The sequence below is a fragment of the Camelina sativa genome, chromosome 5, assembly GCF_000633955.1.
Source record: "Camelina sativa cultivar DH55 chromosome 5, Cs, whole genome shotgun sequence".
Taxonomy (NCBI): domain Eukaryota; kingdom Viridiplantae; phylum Streptophyta; class Magnoliopsida; order Brassicales; family Brassicaceae; genus Camelina; species Camelina sativa.
This window is the reverse complement of record NC_025689.1, coordinates 9,166,878-9,192,059: the sequence shown is the minus strand read 5'-3', so window position 1 is coordinate 9,192,059 and position 25,182 is coordinate 9,166,878. Positions and strand designations below refer to the sequence as shown.

Sequence of the window (25,182 nt, the reverse complement as noted above, 5' to 3'; positions counted from 1 at the left end):
TAAAGTATACCATTTTAGAACCGTCTTTGATATCATGTGACCCTTCTACACGCATGGTTTCTCCGATTCCACAAAACATTAATAATATAATCATCAGTGTAGCAAATGAAAAAATAGCAAGGCTCTTGTATGAAGCCATTGTTTTCTTTTCTTCTCTATACTATTTTATGAGTTTTATTTTGCTACGAAGATTATAAATTGTGATGTTTTGAAATTTATAGTGAGAGAAGTGCTGCTAAATAAAGATATGTTGAAACATAAAGCCAGATCATAATGTATTTTAATAGGGTTTTGCTTATTATTTACCATCTCATTTGTGGTTTGCAGTTTATTTTATTATCTGTAATATTTGACTTAGTTAAGGTTTTTGAACAAGATAGCAAATTTCTCTGCTTCTATTTATTTTTTTATATTTACAGTTTATTATGTTAATTTATTTAAATAGTGAAATAATATTTTTGAATGTTTTTTTAACATGATATTGTTTTTATGTTAAATTTGACCATTTCAACTCACGCTATAAGTGAGCATCCGATCTGTGATGTAGTCCAATCAAGCTCAGATAGGACTGTTGAGGAAACTAATGGAGAGGAACCATTATTACTCTCTTAAGGTGCCAAATTGATGATTCGTGTAAATCTTCTGTTTATATATAACGTCTATACTATATTTCTATGTAACCCAAAGACAGAGATCCAAATCATTACATCAACTTCGACTGTTTTCGTACATTCTCAGACAACAAACTATACAAGCAGAAACCTTTGAGATGGTTTCGAGTTTATTGGTTCCAAGTAGAGACTGGATACAACGACAAACAAGAGCTAACACAATTGTTCAGACTCTAAAAGGGTAGAAGATCAAAGAAAGCTTGTGAAGGGACATGTTCTTCTTACTACTTAGTCAACTGTGGTCTCTTGTTTCTTCGATAAATAGCTGTTCTTCGTTCTGAGCCGATTTCCCGGTATCTAAAATCCAAGGTCACTCGTGTTTTGAGTCGAGGAACATCGTGCCATAACCGCTAATGTCTTCAAAATTCCGCTACATGGGTCACTGCGAAAAGCAGTGTTTGACACTTCAATGAAGCAGCTATTGCGTCCTTTACAAGCCTGCAGAAGAGAAAAATGACTTTTTCAGATAAGCAATTGCTATGAACCAATTTTCAAGCTCTATGTCAACAATTTGTAACCACAATCTTTTTACTAGCTTGCTTATCATATTAGGATCTTCATAAGTTCTACTTTGGATTATCAAATGAGGTTAGGTTTCCTGTCACCGGATTTTAGATTCCTTCGTATGTTTGAATCGGTTGTCAATGTTGCAGGCAGAAGTAAGCTTAAAATCTACTTTTAAATAACATAAGTTACCTCGGAGACAATTGATATCGAGTTGGATGCATGACATTTCCCGATAGAAAACCTGTGGCAGCTGCCCCTTGGAGTCCCATAGCTAGCAAATTCTATGGAGGATATTACATGCCCATCTTCACAATGGAGATGTACTTCTGGTGCCACACTGTCTATCGACAACGTTCCATTTATGTAATCTGGTGTGGACCATTTCCGCAAAGGTGGATAATGCGATTCCGAGACTTGACCGCACAGAATCCCAGCAGTTACTGTCTTAACCAATATCTTAAATGGGTTTCCCCCAGTTTCTTCAAAGAGAACGAGTAGATTACTTGACGGCTTTAACCACGAACGTGGTACATAGTACCTGTATGATACAATGATGTTTGGTCAGTACCATGGGATTTAATAGTCATTACAGAGTTATTGCATGCACGTTACCTGGTTTGTGTAGGCTGTCCACAATTTGTTGTGCACTTATCTGAATTGTAGGCTCCCCGATAATCACAAGCTTTTTCACATCCATCCTTTTGGGAAATGATATTCCAATACCTTCCAATATGGTGTCCATTGACCCAAGCTTGTCCCTTTCCCATACTTTCCAGATCAAGAACAACAGGATCCGTTCCGTCAGGGGTGTCGAAGTATGTCTAATTCACAAGAAAGAAAAAGGAACAATGATAAATAATAAATCTTATTTTCAAGAAATGAAAAAACAAAACGCACAACATGTTTCACAGATTTACCTTGTACCACATAAAGATCGAAGATGAAACGTCGGTCTCCAAAGTACTCCACTCAGCTTTCTCGTTGTGTTCAACAGTATATATTTTCTCAGCCTCGCCCTTCAATCCCACCTACAAACAAACCCCAAACATTCAAACGCTTCCAAAATGATCTTCAGATTTCAGACAAAGCGAGAAAAAGAAAAACGAATCCACAAAGTTAAGCTTTTTTACGGCTCTTATGAAAACCATATACACCCTTTACTACACCTGATAGGTCCATGACGATTTTGACAGGTCCATATCTCCATTCTTGAATCCAGTAAGCTTCGCTTTGCCTCTAAAACCGGCTCCATCCATCTCCAAGAAAGCACCATAATTCTGTGCCATGACGTCGAAAATGATCACAATTAGCTGTAAGAGAAAATGAGAAAATAGGTAGTACTGTAGTATATCTTTACCTGCAAACCAACTGTTTGAGTCAACAGAAGTAAATCATTGTTTCCCTGCACAAAACTTACAGGCTGCACTGCCTTCACCCAGTGACCAACAACACTACCTTTACTTCCATTTAGTAGGAGGACAAAGTTAGCGAAAAATGAGAGAAAGTTTCTAAGACTGCACTTATGAAGGCAATTTCCAAGACTTTACACTTCATGAAAGCAATGTGACCCTATTGTGTGGATATACATAACGAACCACAAGAGACAGCATATACAACCATGTACTGACGCAATACATGACCAGTGCATTTGTAAATTTGTACAGTTACAGACTTGCATTAAAAGCAGGAAAAAATGTTGTAAAGTACCTGAGAGTTGTTTGTTAACAAACACACGCAACACATCCCTCATGCTATCAATTGACACTGTTGGGTTAGCTCCATTTTTCTTCCAGAACGAGATATCATCTTCAGTTACGTTTATTCTACAATTGGTTGAGAAAGAAGGAAAGCCATTCCATAAAAGACAAAGAACTAGTAAATGTCAAAGATTTCACAGTACTGCATTTCTCTAAAATATTGAACTGGTAAAGTATACATACAACAAACGGTTTCCAATAATTCAGTCAAATTTTGATGTAAAACGCATCTTGAATAACTATCTTCTAAGAATTCTTCCCTTGAATGTTAGACATGAAATAGAAAAAATCAGCATAAATACCTTGTCTTATGCCACAGGTAATCAGACCGGTCTTTTGTAACATTCAAATGCTCCAATAATCCTTGGAAAGTGAAATTGTTTTCACCCCATATGCCAATAGGTTCTTTCAGAGCCATCCATGATTTTGAGATATAAGAAACATTATCTTGCCTCACGACTTCTTGCAGTATAGACATACTACCTACACGAGGCCTTGCAGATTCAACCGTTTTAACAGAAGTTTGTGCTCCTACCTGCCCAAGAACAAAAAAAAAAAAAAAAAAACNTCAAGAATCATCTTGGATGGCAACTACTATCTGAAGCAAATAAAAAGCCAATTGCCTGATTAGGACAAAAATGTCAAGTTCATAGCAGAAGAAAATTGAGTGGTGTCACCATCCTTTCATTATTATTATTATTACCATGTTGGAAAAAAAGGCTGGGGCAGTTTCAAATATGAAATAATAGAAACAGAACTAGTCAAATCACAGTGACAGGTTTTTAAGAAGTCAGTCATAAAGAAGCATATCGCTGAATGTGGTAAAGGAATTGTCAGACCCCTGGACTAGACAAACTGCCAACAAAAACCTCTACGGAATTGCCCAAGCAAATTACCAGTCAAGAATTAAGAATACCGTAGAAATGGAAATCAAACCTTGGCAGTGTTGAAGGCCACATGTCTACAGTCTGGCAATATACTCACTGACCAAGGTGCTAAAGTATATGACTGGCCATTAAATTTCACATGTGCGGATTTATGCTCATCAATGTTTGCGAGAAATGCAGCGCACACCTTTCCTCCAGTCTCACCATGTCCATGATAAATGTGTGCCTGGACTTGCGTCATTTACAAGTAAGAATCCAGAATCTTCAGCATATATAATATTAAACCGCATACTCGTTGTGAAAGGTAATCAAATAACAACCCAGTATTTTGTTCAGTAGATAAATCATATTAATACGTAAATTCAAACTAGAAATACCTTCTGAAACTCCCAATAAATGGCAATGACCTTATATCAGCACTAAGTGAAAACTTTGACAGGTAAAGTAGAGTAATAATAAAACCGGCAGGAAATCTATCTAACAGCACTATTAACTAGATAAGAAGAGTGAACTCTACTAATGTCACTATATGCAACAAGCATTAGAGAGTAGAATAATACCTCCTGCTTTGATCCCAGTTTTCTATATTGAGGTGCATCTGCCGCAACAAGGGCAGGTTCACAAAGTTTTATGGCAGCATGAAGATCCTTTAGATGCCCCCATTTTGGCTCGCTCCTCAGACCTTTAGTATATGAAAACATAATTTTCATTAGAAAAATAAGTAACTCTATTTTTCTTAGCAATCTGTTTTCCTGCTAGCTTTAGCTTTCACCCACCATATTCATCAAGAGGAGCATCATAATCATAGCTCGTAATGTAGAAAGGACCACCAGAAGTTCGACCAAAGTTTGTTCCACCAAAATACTGCAAACATAAACAGACTCATCAACATATGCAGCACAAACAGATTGAAAGCATTGAATGCTTACCATAAGCATTCTATAATCAAGTTGACCAAAAACAATTTCCCCAAGTTGCATAAATTATCTCCTATATCATCGACTTTAAGGGTTCTACGGGAGGATGCAAAGTAAACATTATGGCTTACTAAAACCTAGTTTCTCAACCCCAAGGACAAAACCTATGGAACTATTCATTGTTGTTTCTGAATATCTTTTGAAAATCAGCTCCAAAGAAATACGAAACAGCAAAATGATGCTGCAAAGAGAAATAATAGAATCTAGTGTGTAATTATTGTACCATGTAATAATTTTGAAAGCTTCCTCCGCGCTGATAAAATCTTGCAACTGCAAATGCAAGATCTTCAGCAGGTCGGTGAGGCAAACTTCCACCCCACTTCGTGTACCTTCAAAAAGTCAACCTAACATACTCATTTAATCCAAATAAAAATTAAGGCCAACTGGTACACTAGCCTTGAAACAAAAACGTCAAGCTTTGTCAGAAGACTGCATGACAAAAAAACATACCATCCATCCCAATCCTCTGTCCAAAGTACTGGCTTCGTCTGCGAATTTGGTTTAAAACCATCACAGTAATATCCGTTGCATGCATCAATCTGAGACAAAAAGAGATCAACAGAAATCAAAAGGATGGTTTTCAAGACAAGTAATCATTTCATTATGTTATGAAAGATAAACCCTTATTTTAGGAACTCAAAGAAAATCTCTATGAAAACCATCAGCCAGGTGAACAGGATCAACTACATTACAATATTCCTGGAGACATCTCTTTTTGTAATGCAGAGACATGGTAATGCACAAAAATCAAGTTAGCAACATTACAATATTCTCTGGAGCGTCCGTTTGCTTGCACATAACCCACGGAACTCCAGCACCAAGCCCTAGAGCCATGCTAGCTGCCCATTTGACGTAATCTTTTCCCTTCTGCCCGTATGATTTTTCAACATCGCCGTATTCATTCTCAATCTGTATAAGAAAATATCTCAGTCTATGGCATTCTCATTCAACAAGCTGCTTTACTTTTACATCATTCCATTAAGAGGGCTACTAATCCGAGGCAAGTTATGTTGGCAAACAAAGAATGCAAGAGACTGTCACCAACATCAACAAAATCATATCCTTTATAGCAAGACTAAAAAAAGAAAGAAAGCCCACTCACTACTTAGAAATAAAGTTGAGAAAATACAAAATTCTCATATGACCTGCAGCATGATTATAGGACCGCCTTGCCAACAAAACAGCTTTGCTTCTCTCATCAAATCCACAATCTTCGTTACAAACTTCTGCATCTCTTTCTAGAAAATAACAACCAGAAAACCTATGATTGTCTAAACAAAGCTAAAAAAAAGTTAAAACATTTACAATAACAAAGAAACAGTGAAATGAGCATTCCAGGTAAAAAGTGTACCTTAAAAGGTTCATTATCTGTTCGAAACTCTATGCCAGGAACATCACGCAGCCACACTGGGAACCCCCTAACGAAGAATTGAAGCAAAAAAGGAATAAAGAGAAAGCTGAATAACAAAGAAAACTAAGAGAGACACCAATGGTAGAGAAGAAGAAGAAGAAATTACCCAAAGTTGCACTCAGCACAAACATAAGGACCTATGCGTAGATGGAGATAAAGACCACTTGATCCAATAAGCTTCACAAATTTGACAAGGTCATATCTTCCTTCAAAGTTATACTGAAACAACAAGCCATAGAAAATTAAATCATCAAAACACTGAGAGCTACCAAAAAAAATCAAGACACCATACACAAAGAGTAATAAAAAAAAAATTAAGCTAACCTGACCCTTGACAGGCTCATGCCCGTTCCAAAACACATAAGTTTGAATCACATCAGCTCCACCTTCTTTACTCTTTTCAATGAGATCAGACCACATCTGAAAAACCCAATTTCAAGATCATTTAACAATCCAACCAATATCAAATAGCAAAGCATTAAAAAAAGGAACAAAAATCAGAAATTGTCGAGCTACTGAAATTAGAAAGTTCCGTGAAAGAGATTAGTTACTTCAGGAGTGGCTCGAGGGTAGTGAATTCCAGCGGAGACGAGCATACGCCTCTTGCCAGCGATGATTAGAGCCCGGTGGTCGTAACTGACGTTGAACGGTTTAAAGAAACTTCCCGAGACAATAATCGGAATATATAAAAGTAAAGCGATGATGATCGGTGGCAGTATCCGCCATTGAATTGAGAAAAATCGAATTGACTCGCCCATTGATCAAAGTCCACAGATTTTTTCAGTGTATCTCTCTCTCTCTCCAACAACAACAACGAAGACAACGCAACGAAGAAGCAAGCTTCATCATTTTTCAGATGATACCCATGTGTTTCTACTAAATTCTAAAATCTCCCCAAAGTTTTATAAAAATACAATGTAACCCAATTTTTAAAAATTGGAAATTAACTTGACAACTGGCAACGTAACAAACGCAATTAATGAAGCAACAAGGAAGATCTTTGTGTATGTACTCCTAATCTGATTAAGATCTTGTTAACGTTAAAATACTTGTTCTGACGAATTTACCCTCAGGAAGAAGGAAAGGAAATATTGTCTCAACACGATGTCGGTTTAGCTCTACCTGAGACTTTGTTTCATCCGTGAATTCCTTGGGATCAAAGGAAGCTACTTCCTTTAATTTCCTTTTCTGAAGTCTCTTCTTCTCTTACAGTCTATATAAATAGGGTATCAATCAGATACACGCTTAAAGCCAGCCTCTCTCTCTCTATCTTTCCTCAATCCGATATCCAAACTTGTGTGTGTGTTTTTTTAACCCTAGCTAGCTTACAACGTTTTGGAGCGTTCAACAGAGGAAACACTTGAATTTTGAAGAAGATGATGATGAAGATTGCGATTGCAATGGAAGAGAGATCATCTGATCTTCACCGTTTGGCATATTCTGCAATTAAAGCTGCGAATTCCCATGAGGATGATCGCTGTTTTGATATTCTACGACTCATGAAGCAGAGTTTGAGTCCGTCTGTCAAAGATCTTTGTGATTCCAATGCGATCCCTCCGTTGGCGAGTCTCAGAGATCATCAAAATCCAAAGTTGAGAATTGAAGCTAATCTCCTCTTCAACTCATGGATGAAGAGTCTTTTTTACTCAAGCGGACACAACTCTTCTACTTGCAACAAAGCTCCATCTAGATCCAAGGCTCATGAAACGGGAATGATTAAGCACAAGCCTGAAGAAAATTCCAAGTCTGTTGCAGCAAGGTCTCTACCGATGAAACTTTCTGAAAACCCTAGATCCACCAAGGCTCATGAAACGGGAAAGATTAAGCACAAGCCTCGAGTTTTCAACTCTGTTTTACCAACATCAAGAACAACCACACTCCAGATGAAGAAGAAACAGGCACATCTGAAAGATTCTCAAAACCTTAAACAATGTCCAGCCTTGAAGAAGAACTCAACGGAGATGTTGGAGTTGTTTGATGTCGCCAAAAAATCTGCAGATGTGGCCAACGCTAAGGAACTTCTGGCCGCTAAAGCAGAGGCATCAATCTGCGTAGACACTCTCTCATTACTCATGGATTTTTCCATCAGCGCAACAGCTCCTGAAACAAGACGGATCATGCTAAGGCTTGAGAGTCTCACAAAACACAAAGATAGAAAGATCTGCAATTCTGCATCAGCGCTTCTTCACTGTTGGAGACAGAACATTAAGGATCAACAACACTGATATGTGTGTAAAACTCAAGTAGCAAAAGACAAGGGTCAGAGATATTAGTAGACTTGTAACTTGAGCTTTGGTTGTTTGTTCTTTTGGTAAATTAGACTAGTGTAGTAACCACTTAAAAGTTCCATTACTCAAAAGCTGTGATTTAGGAATATGTAATAAAGGATATTTCACAATTTCTCTTTGTATGGTTCAACTGGAGTGTGTTTTTCTTCTGTTTATAATTCTTATTTTAAACAAATTTAAATCAAACCAAAAGGATTTTTGATTTTTGTTTTTAATATTCGTTTACCCATAATGTGACAATAAAAAGAGTGCACCCGGAGTTTTTTTTCTTTTTGGAATATAAAATCCAAATGTAAAATATTCATGTACAACAAAATCAGGCACAGGCCTTTCAACTCATGTATCAGCTAAAACTCTCTTTACATATTCTTACACGAGAGTGTGTGGTCCGTCAATGATGCTGACGTTAAGTATACTCTCACTTGCTTCTTCTTCGCCGATCTAAAAGGGGTTTTTAAGTTTTACCGTTTCCAAACTACTGGCTAACGTCATCTATCCTCCATAAGCATTCTTTTCTCAGCGGCGAATCTGTAAATATAGCTTTGATAAAATCTTGTACCTGCATCAAGTACATTTCTAAGCTTTCAGAATCTCCACATGGAGCAAAACCAATAACCAAGATCCAATTGACCTAAGAAAATTGCTTAAGTCCAGATATCTATCTTTCAATTAGCTGTTATCGAGTAGTATTAGGATGTCTTCAATGAGGTAAAACGATTTTAAAACATTGTTTGTACCTCCGTTCTTGTGAAATTGCAACTAGACAACTCGCCACTTTCCCAAGCTGAAGTTATAGACTTGAGAGGCATATCCAATAGTTCTGGGAAATGAGAAACAATAAGAAAAAGCCATGGTAAGAGAAAACTACACTGAGCCGATGCAACGTTACCATTAAACTGAGGGAAATACAAAAGAAAGATAAGACATGCCTGCCAGTTTACGGGTTTTGCGCAAAGATGGTATGAGATCATCAAGAGGACGACAAGTGTCGTCTGCAGATCTCAGTGAATCGAGTAAAGAAGATAGATTCTCCAACATGAGATAAATCAGTCTTTGTAGCTGCGAATAAATAAGCAAAACACATATTCAATAGCCAGTTAGACAATAACATTGCACAAGCGACTAGCAAAGAGATACCTGGAAAGTTTCATCAGCAGCCATGTCGTCTAGAAGAAGAATATCTCTGGCTATTCTGCGAAATACCGACTCCAAAACTACGCACATGCTTTGCTTGTAAGTTTTTGGTCGTAACACTGGCTTCCATATCATATGCACTTTCTCTAGACTAAAGACAACCTATAAAACAATTGCATTGTGTTAATAATTAAGAAGAATGTAAGAAAAAAGCAAGCAAACTCAAATCTGAGCATTTACCTGCTCAATGCAAAATTGTGCAGATTCAAATTGTTTCATTTGATGAGTATTCTGAAATCCATCTGCACTGTCTATAGCCTGATGATAGATATAATATGTTAGACGAGGAATCAATACTCTATAAACTTCACACAAGATTACTTTGTAAGCTTTAAGCACAGTTTTTTCCACACATATTCACCTCTCGCAAATTCGAAATTACTAAATGAACTTGTTTCTGCAAAACTTCTTCTGCCATCAGTTTAAATCTTGGGGCTACGTCAGCAAATACTGCATATTCCTTGATGGAGCTAGGGAAGCTAGCTCGATACTGTGAACAAAATTGATGATATAGTCAGCAAAAGGGGAATTATAATTTTCACTTGTTAATGAATAAGGCTGTTTAAAAAGACAATGTCTTTTGAACAAAAAAGAAAAAAAAAAGACAATTTCTTAACCAAAGAGAGATGTTTCCAAACATCAGTTTCTTTAGTTTAAAACACATTGTTCATACCTCAAAAGCCAATCCAAGTATCTCTTCAAACAAATATAGACAATCGTTGTGCAGAAGAACAGCAGCTTGATTGATGCCATCGAGTTGTTTCTCTAGCTTCATATTTCGAGAAAGTAAGAAAAAATAAAGATAAGAACTTGCGCAAGTTGGTGAGAGATTTTCATGTGATGAGAATCACTAGACTAATTCAGTTGTTGGTTCTTCTTTGAAACTTTTTTTTTCACTGACCTTGACAGGAACAACAGCTTCATATAGAAGGATAGAATCGCGAGCAGCGTTATAGAACTCTGAAGCAACCCTTGCAGAAGATACACAAACATCCTGTATAAAAATGGGTTTATTATCCCAACCATGACTGGAAAATGCTCAGATTAAATTGCAGAAGTCTGAAAAGAGCCACCTCAAGCGTCTTATGCACCAAATTCATAAGTTGGGATGCAGCTTCAGATACCACACACCTTTCAGAGGAGAAAAGTAAGCAAACAATGTGCTTGGAAGAACTAACATCTAAAGATTCCACACCATCAGACTTCAAATTGGCATTCCTCATAGCAATTTCCTGAAAAAGGATTTCACAATCATGATCTTTAACATGAGAAGGTTAATATGACGACGATGATGATGCTAATCAAATTCCACCTGAGGAATCGTGAAGTTACACTGCAACAGCAAATTTCTTGCTTTTGCAAGAATTTCTATCTTCTTTCTCGATGCAAAATGAACCTCCACATCTTCAGCATATTTGCTGAGCCTACTTTCTGCATCAGATGGTGAAACAAAATTCAATTCCTGAAGAGCTGCTTCAAATTGAGAGGCCCGCTCGATAATTTTCTGAAAGTCAGCAAGTTTTGAAGCATCTTCTGGGACAACCTGACTCCAAAGGGAACAACAACCTTTTAGCATACTACAGCAGTTGAAGTTCGAATAGAGACGAGTGCTCTCTCTAACAACATGATTTCACAACTACATGAACTTTTAAAGCAAACCTTTGAAAGAAATTTCGATATGATCAGCTCTGATATCCTCGGACACGTCAATCTCCCAAACGAATGGATCCATGTAGAGTTTCCAAAGCATAAGGAACTGCAAATGAACTTAACAACCTTAAGAATTCCTGAATATATTGCATCTCCATCCACATCTTCAATCTGCATTCAAGAGGGCAAGTATCTAACGGTTCAGAAGACATAGACCAATGCAGAAAACATAAGAAGCACATAATCGATAGGCTCCTCCAGACCTCATCTGTACCAGAAAAATATTTACCTTGTGATCTGACGATTTCTTGAGCCATAATGTCGCTTCAGTTATTTCCCCTGAGGCTTTACTTGAATCTTCCACAGCGGTAAAAGTAGATGCATGAGTTACAGCTGGGGTGATGACATGCTTGAAGATTGAGTCAGCTGCTTTCGCAAACCCATAGTCTAACATTCCAATCACCTAGATATAATCAGAACAGCCAAATGCCAGATGATAAACAAATGACTCAAGCACAGAAATAAAGTATTGAAATTGCAAAGATATAGAAGCCAATGGTTTTAGACAGATATATATACAAGCGAAATCATAAATTCATACCTCCATAGCCTCGAGAACAGTACTAAGAGCGATTCCAGCAGTTTCACCAACGCTTAGCTGATACTTAATCTGGAGTCTACTCGACTCTAGCTCGAAACGCACTGCATTCTCCATGAATTTTGCAAGCACCTCTTGAATCTGAAATGTGGATGCAATTTTGAAAGATTATAGATACTAATCTAGCCATTGGCACTGAGCTAAACTAAGGTTTCACTTATATTCAAATCATGCTCACCTCGTCAAAGCAAGTAGACCATTCCTTCCTAAGCAAAGCGTAAGCCACAGGTTCTCCGTCTTCCTCTTCACCAATCCTCAATACAATTTTCAACTCTCTGATTCTCTCAGCGGCGAATCTGAAACGTCCGTTTTTCAAAGCTTCCTTCGTTTCCTGCAATGCCTCACATATTACCACGATCGCACTCACTAAATCAAGCGACTCTCTCTTCAATTTCACTTCCTTAGTCTTCTCGGTTATCTCATCCACTACACTACGAATCTCAACATCAATCGGACGGTCAGAAACCAATTGTAGGACGTCGGAGACGTCATCGGAAATCAGACGAGTCCTCGAGACAGCGTCTTGACAGACAGAGAAGAGCTCCGAGAAATCAGAGTGATGAGCGACGAGGTAAGACTGAACTTTGGACTTGATCCGTAGGGAATGAGACTCTAAGCGGTTTATGAGAAGGCGGAGATCCGGCGCCGATAACGGAGTTGTGGGATCGTTGAGATCATGTCCGGCGAGAAGGTCCCGAACATTGATCGATTCAAACAACGCGTCGATCTCCGGCATGACGGAGGCACACGGTGGTCGTCTTCGTCGGAGGTCGTGAGAGATTTGGCGGTGACGACGATGGATCTTAATTGGATAGATACGATACGATGATTCATTTACTTTTCCTATTGAGCCTATCAAATAGTAACATGTTACGCTTAAGGCCCAAATCTTCATTAGTCACCAAATTTTTTTTTTTCCCTATTTGCTATCGATGTTTATGTCAAATTTTTGAATAAGTTATTATTTGGAAGAAAGAACAAAAAAAAATTGAAAGACTGCAACAGTTACTTAGCCGTAAGACCAGCGCAAAAGAAAACTCATTACTCCTTTTAATAGTAAATTCCATTTCATATATATATATAAGCATCATTCGTAAGAGAAAGAGATAAACAAAAGCACATATAACAAATATAAAGAACAAGTTAAAAAAGCTTTTAAAGTGATTAGTTCGATTAATCTTATATTGTAATTTGTTTTCAGACACGGCAAGAGAAGAGAGAGAGCTAGAGGGCGAGAGTGAGAGAAGGTGTGTGAGCCATGGCTGCGTCTAGAGAATTTATTATCTGTTGCTTCTTGACACTTCTCTTATGCAACTTCTTCATGAGAGGAGTCGACTCTGGTGGTGCTTCTGTTGACGTCAACAGAGGAGGATGTGGCGGTGGCGATGGTAGCCTTGGGGACGATAACGAGCGGTGTGTGGATCAGGCGGTACTGAAAGATGACGACGACGATGACGTGGATGATGTTTACAAAGTGATCAACAAGATGAGGATATATGCTTGATCACATGCATGCATGGTTCATTTATCTTTATTTAAACTTTTTTTTTCGTTTTCATTTTGTTTTCTCAAGTTTCATTTTCCTTTATATAATTGAGAGAGATTGTGATCCGAAGAAGGGTAAACCTGTTGCCTTAATTATATATACTAGCTTTCTAATTTTCTTGGATAAAATGAGTAAATGACGTGCGTTGTCACATATATAAATTCTTGATTATTAATTTATAATGATGAGATTATATGGGATGATATCTCATTGTTTGAAACTGTAGAAAACTGTAGAATTAGGTATTGAACTGACTTGCCTTTATTCACAAACATTACAAAAAAATCATTCGCATAAATAGTTACAGAATTTTGGTATTTCATAGTTTTACAAAAAAATTTGAAAATTAATTCTTATTCATGTAAAATTATATCTTTATTTTCAAAAAGAGATATTTTATTGTATTAACGGCCACCACGGCATCTGTGGCTAGGTTCGCAACCTCGTGTGTATGGGTTAGCGGGTTGCATCTTGCAACCTGGTGGAGACCCAGGAGGACAACCTTTGGGTTCATCTGTTCGCATAGCTGGATTGCCTATGGTTTTTGCTTCCGTCGTGCTCATGACTATAGCTATAATAATCAATCATGAGAGCGAATGATTGTATAATTGTTTTCTTGGATATAACCATTTTTCCTCGATAATTAATGTTCTTTTTTCTAATAAACATTGGCGATATTATATAACGTGGATTTGTTGCTAAATAAAGAATGTTTACGATGGGTTTAGTCATTTGTAACCATTGAATGTTTTCTTGGAGTTGCGCATTGTTTGGTGAACCATACTTATTAAAATGATGGATTGTAGACTGCCGTTAAAATATTACTATATATATATATATAGAATCAGAGTTGTTTCTAGTAGAGGCTCTAAATTAACAGCTAAATACAATATGGTTCTTTTATTATATTCAAATAAAAATTTAGTATAGTTTTACTTCATAAAAGAAACTCACATGTGCTTACATTATTAAAGTTTTCATTTTTAAGATTTTACGATTTTGCATAGGAAAGACATTGCCGAAGCACGAATAATATAAAATGTATCTTGTACATAAATGTTTTCCATTACAACCAGGAAACAAGACATGTACCCGAAAGGGAACTCTATGCATGGATGGGATTTGTGTCTTTGTTTTTGACGGTAATTAACCGATTACGTGACAAATGGTCTAAACGGAACAACGTTGGCCGTCTACAAATTGAAAATTTTGGACAAATTTAGACGCAGTCACCATGAAACGAGTATATATATATACTTATATCTCCCTTTCTATAAGTTTATTTCACCATATAATTAAACCGTTTGCTCCAGTTTGACAAAAAAAAATGCGTATAAATAAGCGGCTTGCTAATATAATTTTTTTCCTATACATGTTTGATAAAAAGGTCGTCGAAGGTTTTGTTTCCCAATGATCCGGATCCAATGAAACGCTCCTGAGACAAAAAAAAAACGAAAAAAAACAAAAAAAATTGCCGCTGGAGGAACTCCAGAAAGCGTCGAGGGGACTTTGATCTGGTTGACGATATATTGGTGTCGAGTACTGATGAACTTATCTACCTATTTTCTATATTTTAATAACGTATGTGTGTGTTTATGCATATATAGACAAGTAAAAGTGACGGATCAAAGCGGTTGATTGTATTGTATGATTGTAATAAACTATTGTTGTTATGTAAGTGTAGGTGCTTGCCTGCTTGGTCATGTAACCATATATAAAAAGAAAAGATGTTCTTGACGGAAACAAAACAAAGTTAAGTCAGTGTGATTGAAGTGACAGTAGAATTGGTTCGTATTGGATATGATCAAATTAATTAATCTACCTATTTCATTATGGGAAATTAGGTTGGATTTTCTAGCTAAACGGCTGAATTAAGATGGTAGCAACACAAAACTAGTGAAAACTACGCAAATTTACAAAGCTAACCGCGCCTTTTATTTTCTTTTAAATTGGGCCCAAATGTTTTCTTTTTACTCATTGAGGCCCAAACGTTTTGCTCTAAAGGTGGGCATTCGGGTTAAACCGTTCAGTTCGGTTCAAGAATTTAAGATTGTTTTGGTCTTTTGGAAATTTACATAAATGTGAAAATATTTAAGTAGATTTAATTCCTTAAATGCATGTGATGACATTTTTTTTGAAAAATATTTGGGTTCACTCCTAAGATGAACCTTTTTGTTCACTTCTTCCTTTTTAGCCAATCAGAATCTTCTATAAATTATTTCATTTAAAATTTAAATCAAAATTAAATTAAAAAAGTAAAATAAATTAAGAAAACAAATTCTGTATATTTTTAATTAAAGAAAGTTAAATATTAGCTTGGTTTAGATTTTACAATTAGAACGAAATTATGTGTCTGTTTGGGATTACAAATAAGATGCTTATAGTTTATATTTTACAATTAGATTATGACCCGCGGTAAACCGCATGACAAGTTTTTTTCTATTTTTTTTATAAATATATTATTTTAATACTGATTTTGCTAATGTAGTCTTTTGTTAATTTTAGAGTATGACTCGCGGTATACCGCACAACAATTTTAGATTATAACTCGATTATGCTCTTTGATATACTGCACAATAATTTTTGTTTAATACAATATTAATTAAATCAGTTTGATTTGATATATTTTATATGGTGTTGTTAAAATAGTAAAATAAGGATAAACCCGTATTGAAATATCATATTAATGATATTTTATTTTTTACTATTATCAATTCAATCATGTAATGTCATTTAACCCGTCATGTAATATAACTCGTTTGTGTTATGTAAAAAATTTAGTATGTTTAAACATTCATAATTTTAAGTTTTTTATCAAGTTTAAATATATCAGTTATAAATTATAATTTCTTAAAATTCTATAATTTATTATATCCGGTAAATTTTTATATATATGTTGAACACACACTTTTTCTATTAATTGAGTAATATATGTTTGTTTTAAAAAATTCATAATCACAATATATGCAGGAAAAATACATATTTTTATTAATTTTATGTATTATATGATGATTCACTACATTTAAATTTTAAAATAAAAAAAAGATGATAGGAGAATAAATTATTTTAATATGAAATAAATATTCTAAATATCTATATTAATTATAGAATATTATATATATGGATTATATAGATGGATATTTAAAATATTTTAATTCTGTTTGGGTATAAGGATAGTATAGAAAATTAAGTAAACTTGTTTGGATATGAATATAAGTATTCAATGACATTAAATGCAAAAACTTTCCAAAACAGATTTTTGAGCAAAAATTGCTGCAAAAATAATATAGATTAAAACAAAATTATATGTCGGTTTGGATTTACAAATGAAGTGGTTAGGGTTTAGATTTTATTATTAAAACAAAATTATATATCGGTTTGGGTTTACAAATGAAGTGGTTAAGGTTTAGATTTTACAATTAAAACGAAATTATATGTCAGTTTGGGTTTACAAATGAGATTGTTAGGGTTTGAATTTTACAATTAGAACGGAATTATATGTCGGTTTGAGTTTACAAATGAGATTGTTAGGGTTTAAATTTTATAATTAGAATGAAATTATATACCGGTTTGAGTTTATAAAAAAGCAGTTTGAATTTTTAATTTTATAATAACATATACAGATTTTGTTTCTTTATTTTATAAAAAAGTGAATAAATAAGTTTTTAATTGTATTATGACATGTCACATTTTCATTGGTTTAATTAAAAAAAAAGGAACAAATTGGTTCACTTTAGAGGTGAACCCAAGAATTGTTTTTTTTTTCTGGGCCCAAACAAAAAATAAAACATATTTCTTCTACCCTAGAAGAAGAAGAAGAAGACACAAAACAAAGTTAAAAAAGAAGAATAATTTTGGTGTTGCGAAGTCGAAGAGCAGCAATATGATGGATACTGGTTACATCTTAACAATCGTGTTTGTGTTGCTCATCCTCATCGCGGCTCCTGTGTCGTATTTCTATTGCGCCAAACATTGTCACAAGTGTTGTTTCAAATGTTGTCCCGACGACAACGAGTCTAGTAACGCGTGATCAACTATATTATTTTCGTTACAGTATTTTGGTTTTGTTTTTATTTATCTTAATTAGCAGATTGGTAATGCTAATCTGTAATTTTTTTAATCTTTGTTTGGCCTTTTGATAATTAAGTTTTGGTTTGCTTAATGATATTTGTACCTCTATTCTTCACATTTAATTGAACTTTCAATGATTTTTGGTATATCTTGCAATGTTACATGTTACTAATATAACACCGAAACGAAAGCATTACCCAGCAGACTATGCAAATACATAATAGCAATAGCAAAATCAACCCAAAAAACAAAAAAAAACAAAAAAAAACATGTGAGAAGAGCCATGAGCTCATGAATAGAATTAAAAATCACATAACAATGGTTCTATTTGAGCTCAAGAAACTCTTGCTGGTCAGGGATTTCACGGGAAAACGGTGGCTGCAGTTTCGGCTCGAGACTCTCAAAGGTTTGACGCAGTGACAGACTGACAGTTGAAGATGTTTGCGCAGGTGCCATTGAGTCTCTTCCCACTTTGACATCTCCTGTCAAGTCTATCTATTTTCTAGTGATATTAATTAACCTCTTTGACAATGAGCAAGACTTCCTCTAGATGGGTTTTCAGTTTCTTGGACTCAGCCAAACTCAGTCCTTGTAAATCCTTACCAGTCATTCTCCGGGAAATAGATATAAGGGATCAGAACAGTAGTGGATAGAAACACAACAGAACAACAAGTGAATATAAATTAGCTATGTGCCTATGTCTATACCTAAATGGTGGTGAACGTAAGTTCTTCAGACACATGTTATATCTTATGGGTCTCTCACGGATAAGGTCTGACACGATTCCAAATAATGTCTAGTAAAGTTCGATAAACAACATCTATCTATTTTGATGACAACTACATTCTAGAATTAGAACACAACAGAAAGTGTAAATCATCTCTATATTTGCAAACAAAAGTTATCTGAAATTGTATCTCTCTTGTAAGTGTAGATAACATTATAAAGTACAAACTAATATAGGTGATGATCATGATAAATAATACATGTACATTGAACATATATGAATCAAAACAAATGTATGAAATAATCAAAAATTAAAAAAAATAGGTATGGAGGAGGAGTGTCACGTCCACGTTCAGGTTCACGTCTTTTATTTGGTTGGGGTTATATTATACAAAAACCAAAACCAAAACCAAAACCAAAATGTTCTTATCTCACTTTCCTTTCTATTCCCGGATTTGCCGCTTTCTTCTTCTTCTTCTTCTTCTTCTTCTTCTTCGTCATCATCACATCTCTCTCTCTCTCTCCCTCTCTTAAAGTTGTCTCCTTTCAACGCCAAAAGCGAACGCAGATCTTAATGCAGCTACTCTGATTTCGATTTTTAGGCTTTTTTTTGGCGATTGGATTTGCTCTATTTGGTTTGATCAGCATCTGGGTTTTTGCAAAAGGTACTATTTTTTACACACTCTCTCTCTCTCTCTCTCTCTCTCTTGTGATTGGGTTTGATTGATCTGCTGATTCTATGTTTTAGAGGGTGAGATCTCGATTGTCCCGGAGTCTTTCAGATTTTTGTATTCATCCTAGTGGTTAATCGTTGGTTAGATGTTCTTCTCTTGTTAAAATTTTGTGGAGAATCTGATTTAGAGATATAGTGTGAAAGTGGGTTTGAGCTGGATTGTTCTGTATGATGATGATAAAGTCTTGTACTTGATACCATATCTGACCATAAGTCGCCAGATTCTTTTTAGGATCTATCTAGTACGATTTGAGATTAGATATGCTTGCTTCCCAATAGTCTCTCCTTTGTTTTTACGTTTTTATTGTCTATTGATCTGGTTTCTCTGATCAGTGATTCAGCTTTTAGCTCAGCTCTGTGAGTACTTTATCTGATTGGGTCATAAAAGACGAGATCTTGTTGTTTGATTTCTTAATTGTTTAGCAGATCATTATCTTTGTATATCTCATTAGGATAAATTTGATTTGCGGCATCTCCTATCGATCCTGATAGCTTGTTTTATCCCAAGTTTTTTTTTGGAATGTAACAGATTTTATCCTTATGCAGCATTCTTATTACTTCCACTGATTCAAACATGTGGAAGTTTAAACCGTTTGCTCAGAAAGAACCTGCGGGTCTCGAAGGTCGATATCTAGAAATAGGAAGTCTTAAAGTTCAGGTTAGAAACGTCATTGCGGAAGGAGGTTTCTCCAGCGTTTACTTAGCTCAAGATGCTAATCACGCGTCAAAGCAATATGCTTTGAAGCACATCATATGTAATGATGAGGAGTCGCTTGAACTTGTAATGAAAGAGATCTCGGTTCTGAAATCTCTCAAGGGACATCCTAATGTTGTCACACTCTATGCACATGGTATCTTGGATATGGGGAGGAACAAAAAAGAAGCTCTTTTGGCTATGGAACTTTGTGGTAAATCTCTTGTGGATGTGCTTGAGAATAGAGGGGCTGGTTACTTTGAAGAGAAACAAGCTCTTACGATTTTGAGAGATGTGTGTAATGCTGTCTTTGCAATGCATTGTCAGTCCCCACGCGTTGCTCACAGGTATACATGTTGTATCAATAGATTTCTTTCGTTTTCACATTAGTAAGCGATATACAAATTGATGTTATATTGTTGTCGTTAATGATGACAGAGACTTGAAGGCTGAGAATCTTCTATTGAACTCAGATGGACAGTGGAAATTATGCGATTTTGGAAGTGTTTCGACAAATCACAAGATTTTCGAAAGAGCAGAAGAGATGGGCATTGAAGAAGATAATATTAGAAAATACACAACACCAACATATAGAGCTCCTGAGGTTTGACTGGTGCTCCTATGCAGATTATAAGAGTTTCAGTAGTGATAAAAAAATGATGATTGATTCATGTCTTTATTGGCAATAGATGTGGGATCTCTTCCGAAGGGAGATGATAAGCGAGAAGGTCGATATATGGGTATGTCATGTGAAACACTTTTTTCACTTTCTGTCCAGATTGTTAATCAGTGAGGTCAATACTGAAGTTGTTATTTTCTCTAAAATGTTAGGCTCTTGGATGTCTCCTGTTTCGGATTTGCTATTTTAAAAATGCATTTGATGGAGAATCAAAGCTGCAGATTTTAAACGGGAATTATCGTATTCCAGAATCGCCTAAATACAGTGTATTTGTTACGGATCTCATCAAAGATATGCTTCAAGCTTCACCTGATGAACGACCAGATATTACACAGGTTTTTTTGTTCTCTTTGCTCCTTCTCAGTTGATGAAACTTGCAATGTCTCTAACAACATGTCCATCTACAGATTTGGTTTCGTGTCAACGAGCAGCTTCCTGCTAATTCACAGAAGTCATTACCTGATCGACCACCTGAAATGCAATCTACTGGAGTCCATGATGGTATAGTGTAGAAAACCAAGTTTTGGATAGCTTCTCAAAGAAAGATGTGATTTCTCTTGATCCTTGTGAATTTTGACAGGTGTATCAAAATCAGCAAATAAATCATCTTCAGGACCTCGCCGAAGTCCGCCACCACCACCACCATCTTCTGGAGAGTCAGATAGTGGAGGATCGCTTGGTGCCTTTTGGGCGACTCAGCACGCTAAAGCCTCTGTTGTATCAGAAGACAACAAAAGCATGCCTAAATTTGATGAACCAAACAGCCACAACAGTAACCCATCTAAATCTGAAAGAGTTCGTGGGGATAGTCATCATCCCAAAAAGCCTAGTCCTATGAGAGGTGAGGCTCGTGGTACGCAAAGAAATAAATATCTTGAAACTACGGTTTCTCAGAAAGATACAAGTCCTGCTACAACCAATAATAGGACAAGAGTGTCCAAGGATGACGCCTTTAACTCGTTTGTTGCTGACTTTGATACCACGAAGCTAGACAGCGGCAATAAACCTGGAAAAGAAGAGGCGTTGGTAGCTGAGATAGAGAGGTTAAAAGATGAGCTGAAGCAAACAAATGCAGAGAAGGCTGAAATAACGGCTAAGTTTGATAAGCTTTCTGCTATCTGCAGATCGCAGAGGCAAGAGTTGCAGGATCTCAAACAAACACTTGCCTCCAAAAGCGCCTCACCATCACCAAGCAGAGACTCTTCACAAAATCATCCCTCTCCAGGGATGCATTCCGTTTCATCAACTCCTTCGGTATTGTTATCATCTTGGTTCTTGTTCATCTAAAAGCTTAGACACCCATAGACGAGTTTGCATCAATGTATATCTTATGAGTCTTATGTTTTTGATGAAACAGAGAGAAAAGATGGAAGGAAATATGTGGGAACTACAGAAGGACAGATCTGATTGGTCAACTGGAAGCTCGGATCCAAATTCATGGCAACCTTTTAGTGATGATGCGAAACCCGTGTTGGAGTCTGCATCGAAGGGTAACAGTAATACGAGTAATCAGTCTGTGAGAACAAAAAGTAAACCGGCTTCTGCCGCAGGTACTCAAGGTTTTGAGGCATGGGGGTTCGAGACAGAATCCTTCAGAGCTGCTACACCATCTTCAGTAGCTACTTCTACTTCTGCAACACAAAGATCCATGGGTTCTGGAAACACTTCACAGAGATACGGGAGCACAAAGGCGATGAGAGAAAACCAGAAAACAGCTCAACCTGCTGGATGGGCTGGCTTCTAAAAACTCACTCTGATGCGCATTGCGATTTATTCCTCTTGCAAAAACAGAATCTTGAATCTTTTTTTGTAGATGATGATCAACCCCTGTTTTGTGCTGCTAAATATACCCACTCTGCCACACATATCTAGTATTTTTATGTAGATTCTGAAACTTACTACACATCTGGTTTTTGGGGTTTATGTATATCGTATTCCTTGGCTGTGGTATTTAAATCGTGGAATGAATGAATGAATACTGCTTCTTCTTCTTTTATTTGCGATTTATATTGGGTTAGAGACTTGTAACTTGTTAGAAGTTAACTCACTCACACACAGTACACAGTAATTGACAATTAGAAAGAAATCTACACATTCTCAAACTTCTTATAAACTTCTTATAACCGCCTATTCAATTCTTTGTAATTCAAAATCTTTGATTAGTTGTAAGTTAAAATCTTTATTGGTGAAAAAGCTCATAAATCAAAATCTTAATTCCCTCTAAGTTTCTTGAATTTTTTTTAATTTATTAACTTACATTTATTGTATGGTGTACGTTGTAGATTATCAACATTATTCCAAATTTTCCAATTTCAAATTTTATTAAAGTCACATTGAACCGGACCCGAATAGACAAAAAACCGAACCAAAACTTCATGTACCGATCACCCTAGTTAGAACTTGAAGCTCTCTCGTGTTGTGTCCTAGAAAAAAAAAACAAAAGTTAAAGCTACCAAATTTGAATCTTTCCCTTTTAATTCGTTTTCCCCAAATTTCTCCGATATCAAAATCCATCCGCCGGAGAATGTCCACTCCCAATCCCAATCCCTCTCCCTCCGTCTCAGTACCAGTACCGCGTCCTATCGTCACCGCATCCGAATCTCCGGTGACACAAACCAACGCAGTCAGAACGCCGTCGTCTCAACCTCAACCTCAACCACCAGCTCCGTCGTCGTACAGAGCAATAGCTCCGGTTCATCGTTATCCTCATCCTCATCAAAATCACTACACTCATCCTTTACCGATCAGGCGTTCGAATCCCGTTGCTGGCTCTCCTCATCAACCTCACCCAGACCCGTCTAGTCTTATCTACCCGTTTGGTTCTTCGGGTGGAGGGTTTCCTACCCGACCCGTTAGACCTGCCGCTAATCCTGTGGGTAGTCCAGGTGGGTATCGTCCTCGGTCTGTTTATGCATACCACCAAGGCCAATTTGGTTCGAATTTAGATCCTATGGTTCAGCAGTACATGAGAGCTCCGCATCCTCAGACTCAACAGCAATCTCCTCAACCTGGGTCGGGTCATATGAAGGGTGTTCCTCATTTTTTGCAACCTCGGGTTAGTAATCGTTTCCTATACTGTAAAAGTTCGATTCTTTGTGTTAAATTCCATAGTTGTGCAATAGATTGCTTTGTATGTATGTTTCATATGTTACAGCTTAGTGATTGTAGTTAATGGACCTGAGTCTCTAATGAACTTGAAAAGGTTGTAACTTCTGTTAAGATCTCAGCAAGTGTTTGCATTGTTTATGTTCTTTATGTGAGGTTACATTTTGTGAATTTTTGATTGTTAGGCTACTCCTTCTCCAACTTCAATACTAGACAATATTGGGCATAAAAAGGCCAGGTATGTACTATCTTCTTTTCCAATATGCATAGTTGAATTAGTAGAGTCTACAATTGAAGAAACTAAATGATGATTTCTGTTTCTTTTGTATGGTGTTTAGAAGCCGGGATGATGCTCTGGTCCTTGTTAGAAAAAGAAAGGTGAAGCTTGTTCCTTATCTTTTATGGTTTTGTATTATCGTTCAAAACTGCTTACTTTTAAAATGTGTTTTCAGGTTAGAATATCAGAGGGAGCTTCATTATATTCACTGTGTAGATCTTGGTTGAGAAATGGTGCTCATGAGGGAATTCAGGTTCGCATCAATTACTACTTTTGCTCTGTAGCATGATGTAGCATTCATAATTGTATATATCTGTTCATGACATAATTGACTGTACCTTTGGAAGATTAATGACTTTGTTTACAGCCGCAGCGGAGTGATACAGTGATATGTTTGCCAAAGCCTTTGCCTGCGGATACGATGGAGACAAGTTTGCTAAAAGATTCAGTTGAAGAACCTAATCACGAAGAAGACAAAGAGGTTTCGTGTCTCTCTGATTACTTTCTCAAATACTAATGGTGAGGGTAATTGCTAAGTTTGACTATTTACTTCAACTTTTTGATGAACTTCAGGACGAGGAAGCTGTGAAACATTTGTCAGAATCTGATCTTTTGAAAAGACATGTAGACCGAGCTAAGAAGGTCCGCGCTCGGTGAGTCCCAACAACATATCATCGAAACAAAGTGGTTTTCTCAGTGACTGAAGATTGAACTTTATGAGCAAAATTGCGGGTTTGTTTTGTTTTTCAGATTGAGGGAAGAACGGTCAAAGAGAATCGCAAGGTACAAGGCAAGGCTGGCTCTTCTTCTGCCACCATTTGGAGAGCAATGCAGGAACGAGTAAGGATATAAAGTTAGGGACTTCTGTGTGAATATTCTTGCAGTTGGTTTAGGAATGACATAAGGTTACCTTAGAGCCAGAGGTTTGTTGTGTGTGTAATGTAAGAAAGATTATCTCTGGATGAGATTCTCTTCCACACTAGTAGATGATTCTAAACTGTGATCAACACTCTCATAATTTTCTCAGATTGTTATAACTTATTATAGCGCTATCATATGTTATTCTTAGCTTCGTGTTCTTTCTTTACTTTTAAAATTTTAATCATGCATTACATAGATTGTTTTCCCCCCTTTATTCGTAGTTTTTATTTTTATGTATATGCATGTTGTTATCTAATATTCGAAACAATCTATACAGTAAATAGTTATGATTTTTATTTAGTCTTTTACATATACAGTCTCTTCAAATATCATTCGAGTAAACCCGTGAGGTTATAAGTTCTTTTCTCGCTTTAGTTTTGGCCCTGGATCGATCGCCATGTGCGTGCCTATGTGGTCGGTCGATCATAAT

At 36.3% G+C, this 25,182-nt stretch overlaps 6 protein-coding genes and 1 pseudogene across 8 annotated transcripts; 4 read left to right on the top strand and 3 right to left on the bottom strand.

Moving 5' to 3' along the window:
- On the bottom strand, positions 650-7,027 carry LOC104786297 (beta-galactosidase 9). 2 transcript variants are annotated; one of them, XM_010511658.2, is made up of 19 exons: positions 6,762-7,027; positions 6,535-6,630; positions 6,317-6,429; positions 6,151-6,217; positions 5,945-6,037; positions 5,565-5,708; positions 5,250-5,338; positions 5,023-5,128; positions 4,599-4,686; positions 4,383-4,504; positions 3,872-4,048; positions 3,238-3,470; positions 2,886-3,001; positions 2,536-2,633; positions 2,345-2,455; positions 2,096-2,206; positions 1,791-1,999; positions 1,368-1,716; positions 650-1,109 (listed from the first exon to the last, which is right to left on the bottom strand). In XM_010511658.2, the coding sequence occupies exons 1-19, from the start codon at positions 6,966-6,968 to the stop codon at positions 969-971; spliced, it is 2,670 nt and encodes an 889-aa protein (XP_010509960.1). In that variant the 5' UTR covers positions 6,969-7,027; the 3' UTR covers positions 650-968. The 2 variants fall into 2 exon arrangements, with proteins under 2 accessions (XP_010509960.1, XP_010509962.1); XM_010511660.1 differs by lacking the exons at positions 6,535-6,630; positions 6,762-7,027 and having other exon boundaries at positions 5,945-6,070.
- On the bottom strand, positions 8,733-12,834 carry LOC104786296 (centromere/kinetochore protein zw10 homolog). The gene is made up of 14 exons (XM_010511657.2): positions 12,179-12,834; positions 11,944-12,081; positions 11,632-11,805; positions 11,352-11,513; positions 11,005-11,235; positions 10,766-10,924; positions 10,594-10,686; positions 10,366-10,461; positions 10,054-10,182; positions 9,873-9,950; positions 9,636-9,794; positions 9,428-9,557; positions 9,236-9,318; positions 8,733-9,057 (listed from the first exon to the last, which is right to left on the bottom strand). The coding sequence occupies exons 1-14, from the start codon at positions 12,734-12,736 to the stop codon at positions 8,974-8,976; spliced, it is 2,274 nt and encodes a 757-aa protein (XP_010509959.1). The 5' UTR covers positions 12,737-12,834; the 3' UTR covers positions 8,733-8,973.
- Positions 13,124-13,717, top strand: LOC104786295 (protein RALF-like 17). The gene has a single exon (XM_010511656.1). The coding sequence runs from the start codon at positions 13,259-13,261 to the stop codon at positions 13,502-13,504; it is 246 nt and encodes an 81-aa protein (XP_010509958.1). The 5' UTR covers positions 13,124-13,258; the 3' UTR covers positions 13,505-13,717.
- Positions 13,804-14,176, bottom strand: LOC104786293 (annotated as a pseudogene).
- Positions 14,693-15,092, top strand: LOC104789048 (the record flags this gene model as incomplete). Its single annotated transcript, XM_010514800.1, is given in 2 exon segments — positions 14,693-14,789; positions 15,016-15,092. Coding segments are annotated over 2 exon segments (174 nt in total), but the record flags the coding sequence as incomplete, so codon positions are not given.
- Positions 18,754-22,445, top strand: LOC104786292 (probable serine/threonine-protein kinase DDB_G0276461). 2 transcript variants are annotated; one of them, XM_010511655.2, is made up of 8 exons: positions 18,754-19,008; positions 19,606-20,117; positions 20,209-20,374; positions 20,460-20,510; positions 20,602-20,784; positions 20,857-20,950; positions 21,030-21,703; positions 21,807-22,445. In XM_010511655.2, the coding sequence occupies exons 2-8, from the start codon at positions 19,651-19,653 to the stop codon at positions 22,191-22,193; spliced, it is 2,022 nt and encodes a 673-aa protein (XP_010509957.1). In that variant the 5' UTR covers positions 18,754-19,008; positions 19,606-19,650; the 3' UTR covers positions 22,194-22,445. The 2 variants fall into 2 exon arrangements, with proteins under 2 accessions (XP_010509957.1, XP_010509956.1); XM_010511654.2 differs by having other exon boundaries at positions 19,623-20,117; positions 21,807-22,442.
- LOC104786291 (extensin-like) lies at positions 22,863-24,918 on the top strand. Its single transcript, XM_010511653.1, has 7 exons — positions 22,863-23,504; positions 23,740-23,792; positions 23,893-23,932; positions 24,007-24,084; positions 24,199-24,312; positions 24,405-24,484; positions 24,582-24,918. The coding sequence occupies exons 1-7, from the start codon at positions 22,974-22,976 to the stop codon at positions 24,673-24,675; spliced, it is 990 nt and encodes a 329-aa protein (XP_010509955.1). The 5' UTR covers positions 22,863-22,973; the 3' UTR covers positions 24,676-24,918.

Coding starts and splice junctions, on each gene's coding strand:
- LOC104786295 (XM_010511656.1), top strand. CDS start 13,259: ATGGCTGCGTCTAGAGAATTTATTATCTGTTGCTTCTTGACACTTCTC.
- LOC104786297 (XM_010511658.2), bottom strand. CDS start 6,968: ATGGGCGAGTCAATTCGATTTTTCTCAATTCAATGGCGGATACTGCCA. Junction 2,000..2,095: donor CGATCTTTATGTGGTACAAG/GTAAATCTGTGA, acceptor CTTGTGAATTAG/ACATACTTCGACACCCCTGA. Junction 1,717..1,790: donor GGACAGCCTACACAAACCAG/GTAACGTGCATG, acceptor TGTATCATACAG/GTACTATGTACCACGTTCGT.
- LOC104786292 (XM_010511655.2), top strand. CDS start 19,651: ATGTGGAAGTTTAAACCGTTTGCTCAGAAAGAACCTGCGGGTCTCGAA. Junction 20,785..20,856: donor AACGACCAGATATTACACAG/GTTTTTTTGTTC, acceptor GTCCATCTACAG/ATTTGGTTTCGTGTCAACGA. Junction 21,704..21,806: donor CCGTTTCATCAACTCCTTCG/GTATTGTTATCA, acceptor TTGATGAAACAG/AGAGAAAAGATGGAAGGAAA.
- LOC104786296 (XM_010511657.2), bottom strand. CDS start 12,736: ATGCCGGAGATCGACGCGTTGTTTGAATCGATCAATGTTCGGGACCTT. Junction 11,236..11,351: donor TATCGAAATTTCTTTCAAAG/GTTTGCTTTAAA, acceptor CTTTGGAGTCAG/GTTGTCCCAGAAGATGCTTC. Junction 9,951..10,053: donor TAATTTCGAATTTGCGAGAG/GTGAATATGTGT, acceptor ATCTATCATCAG/GCTATAGACAGTGCAGATGG.
- LOC104786291 (XM_010511653.1), top strand. CDS start 22,974: ATGTCCACTCCCAATCCCAATCCCTCTCCCTCCGTCTCAGTACCAGTA. Junction 24,085..24,198: donor GTGCTCATGAGGGAATTCAG/GTTCGCATCAAT, acceptor CTTTGTTTACAG/CCGCAGCGGAGTGATACAGT. Junction 24,485..24,581: donor GCTAAGAAGGTCCGCGCTCG/GTGAGTCCCAAC, acceptor TTTGTTTTTCAG/ATTGAGGGAAGAACGGTCAA.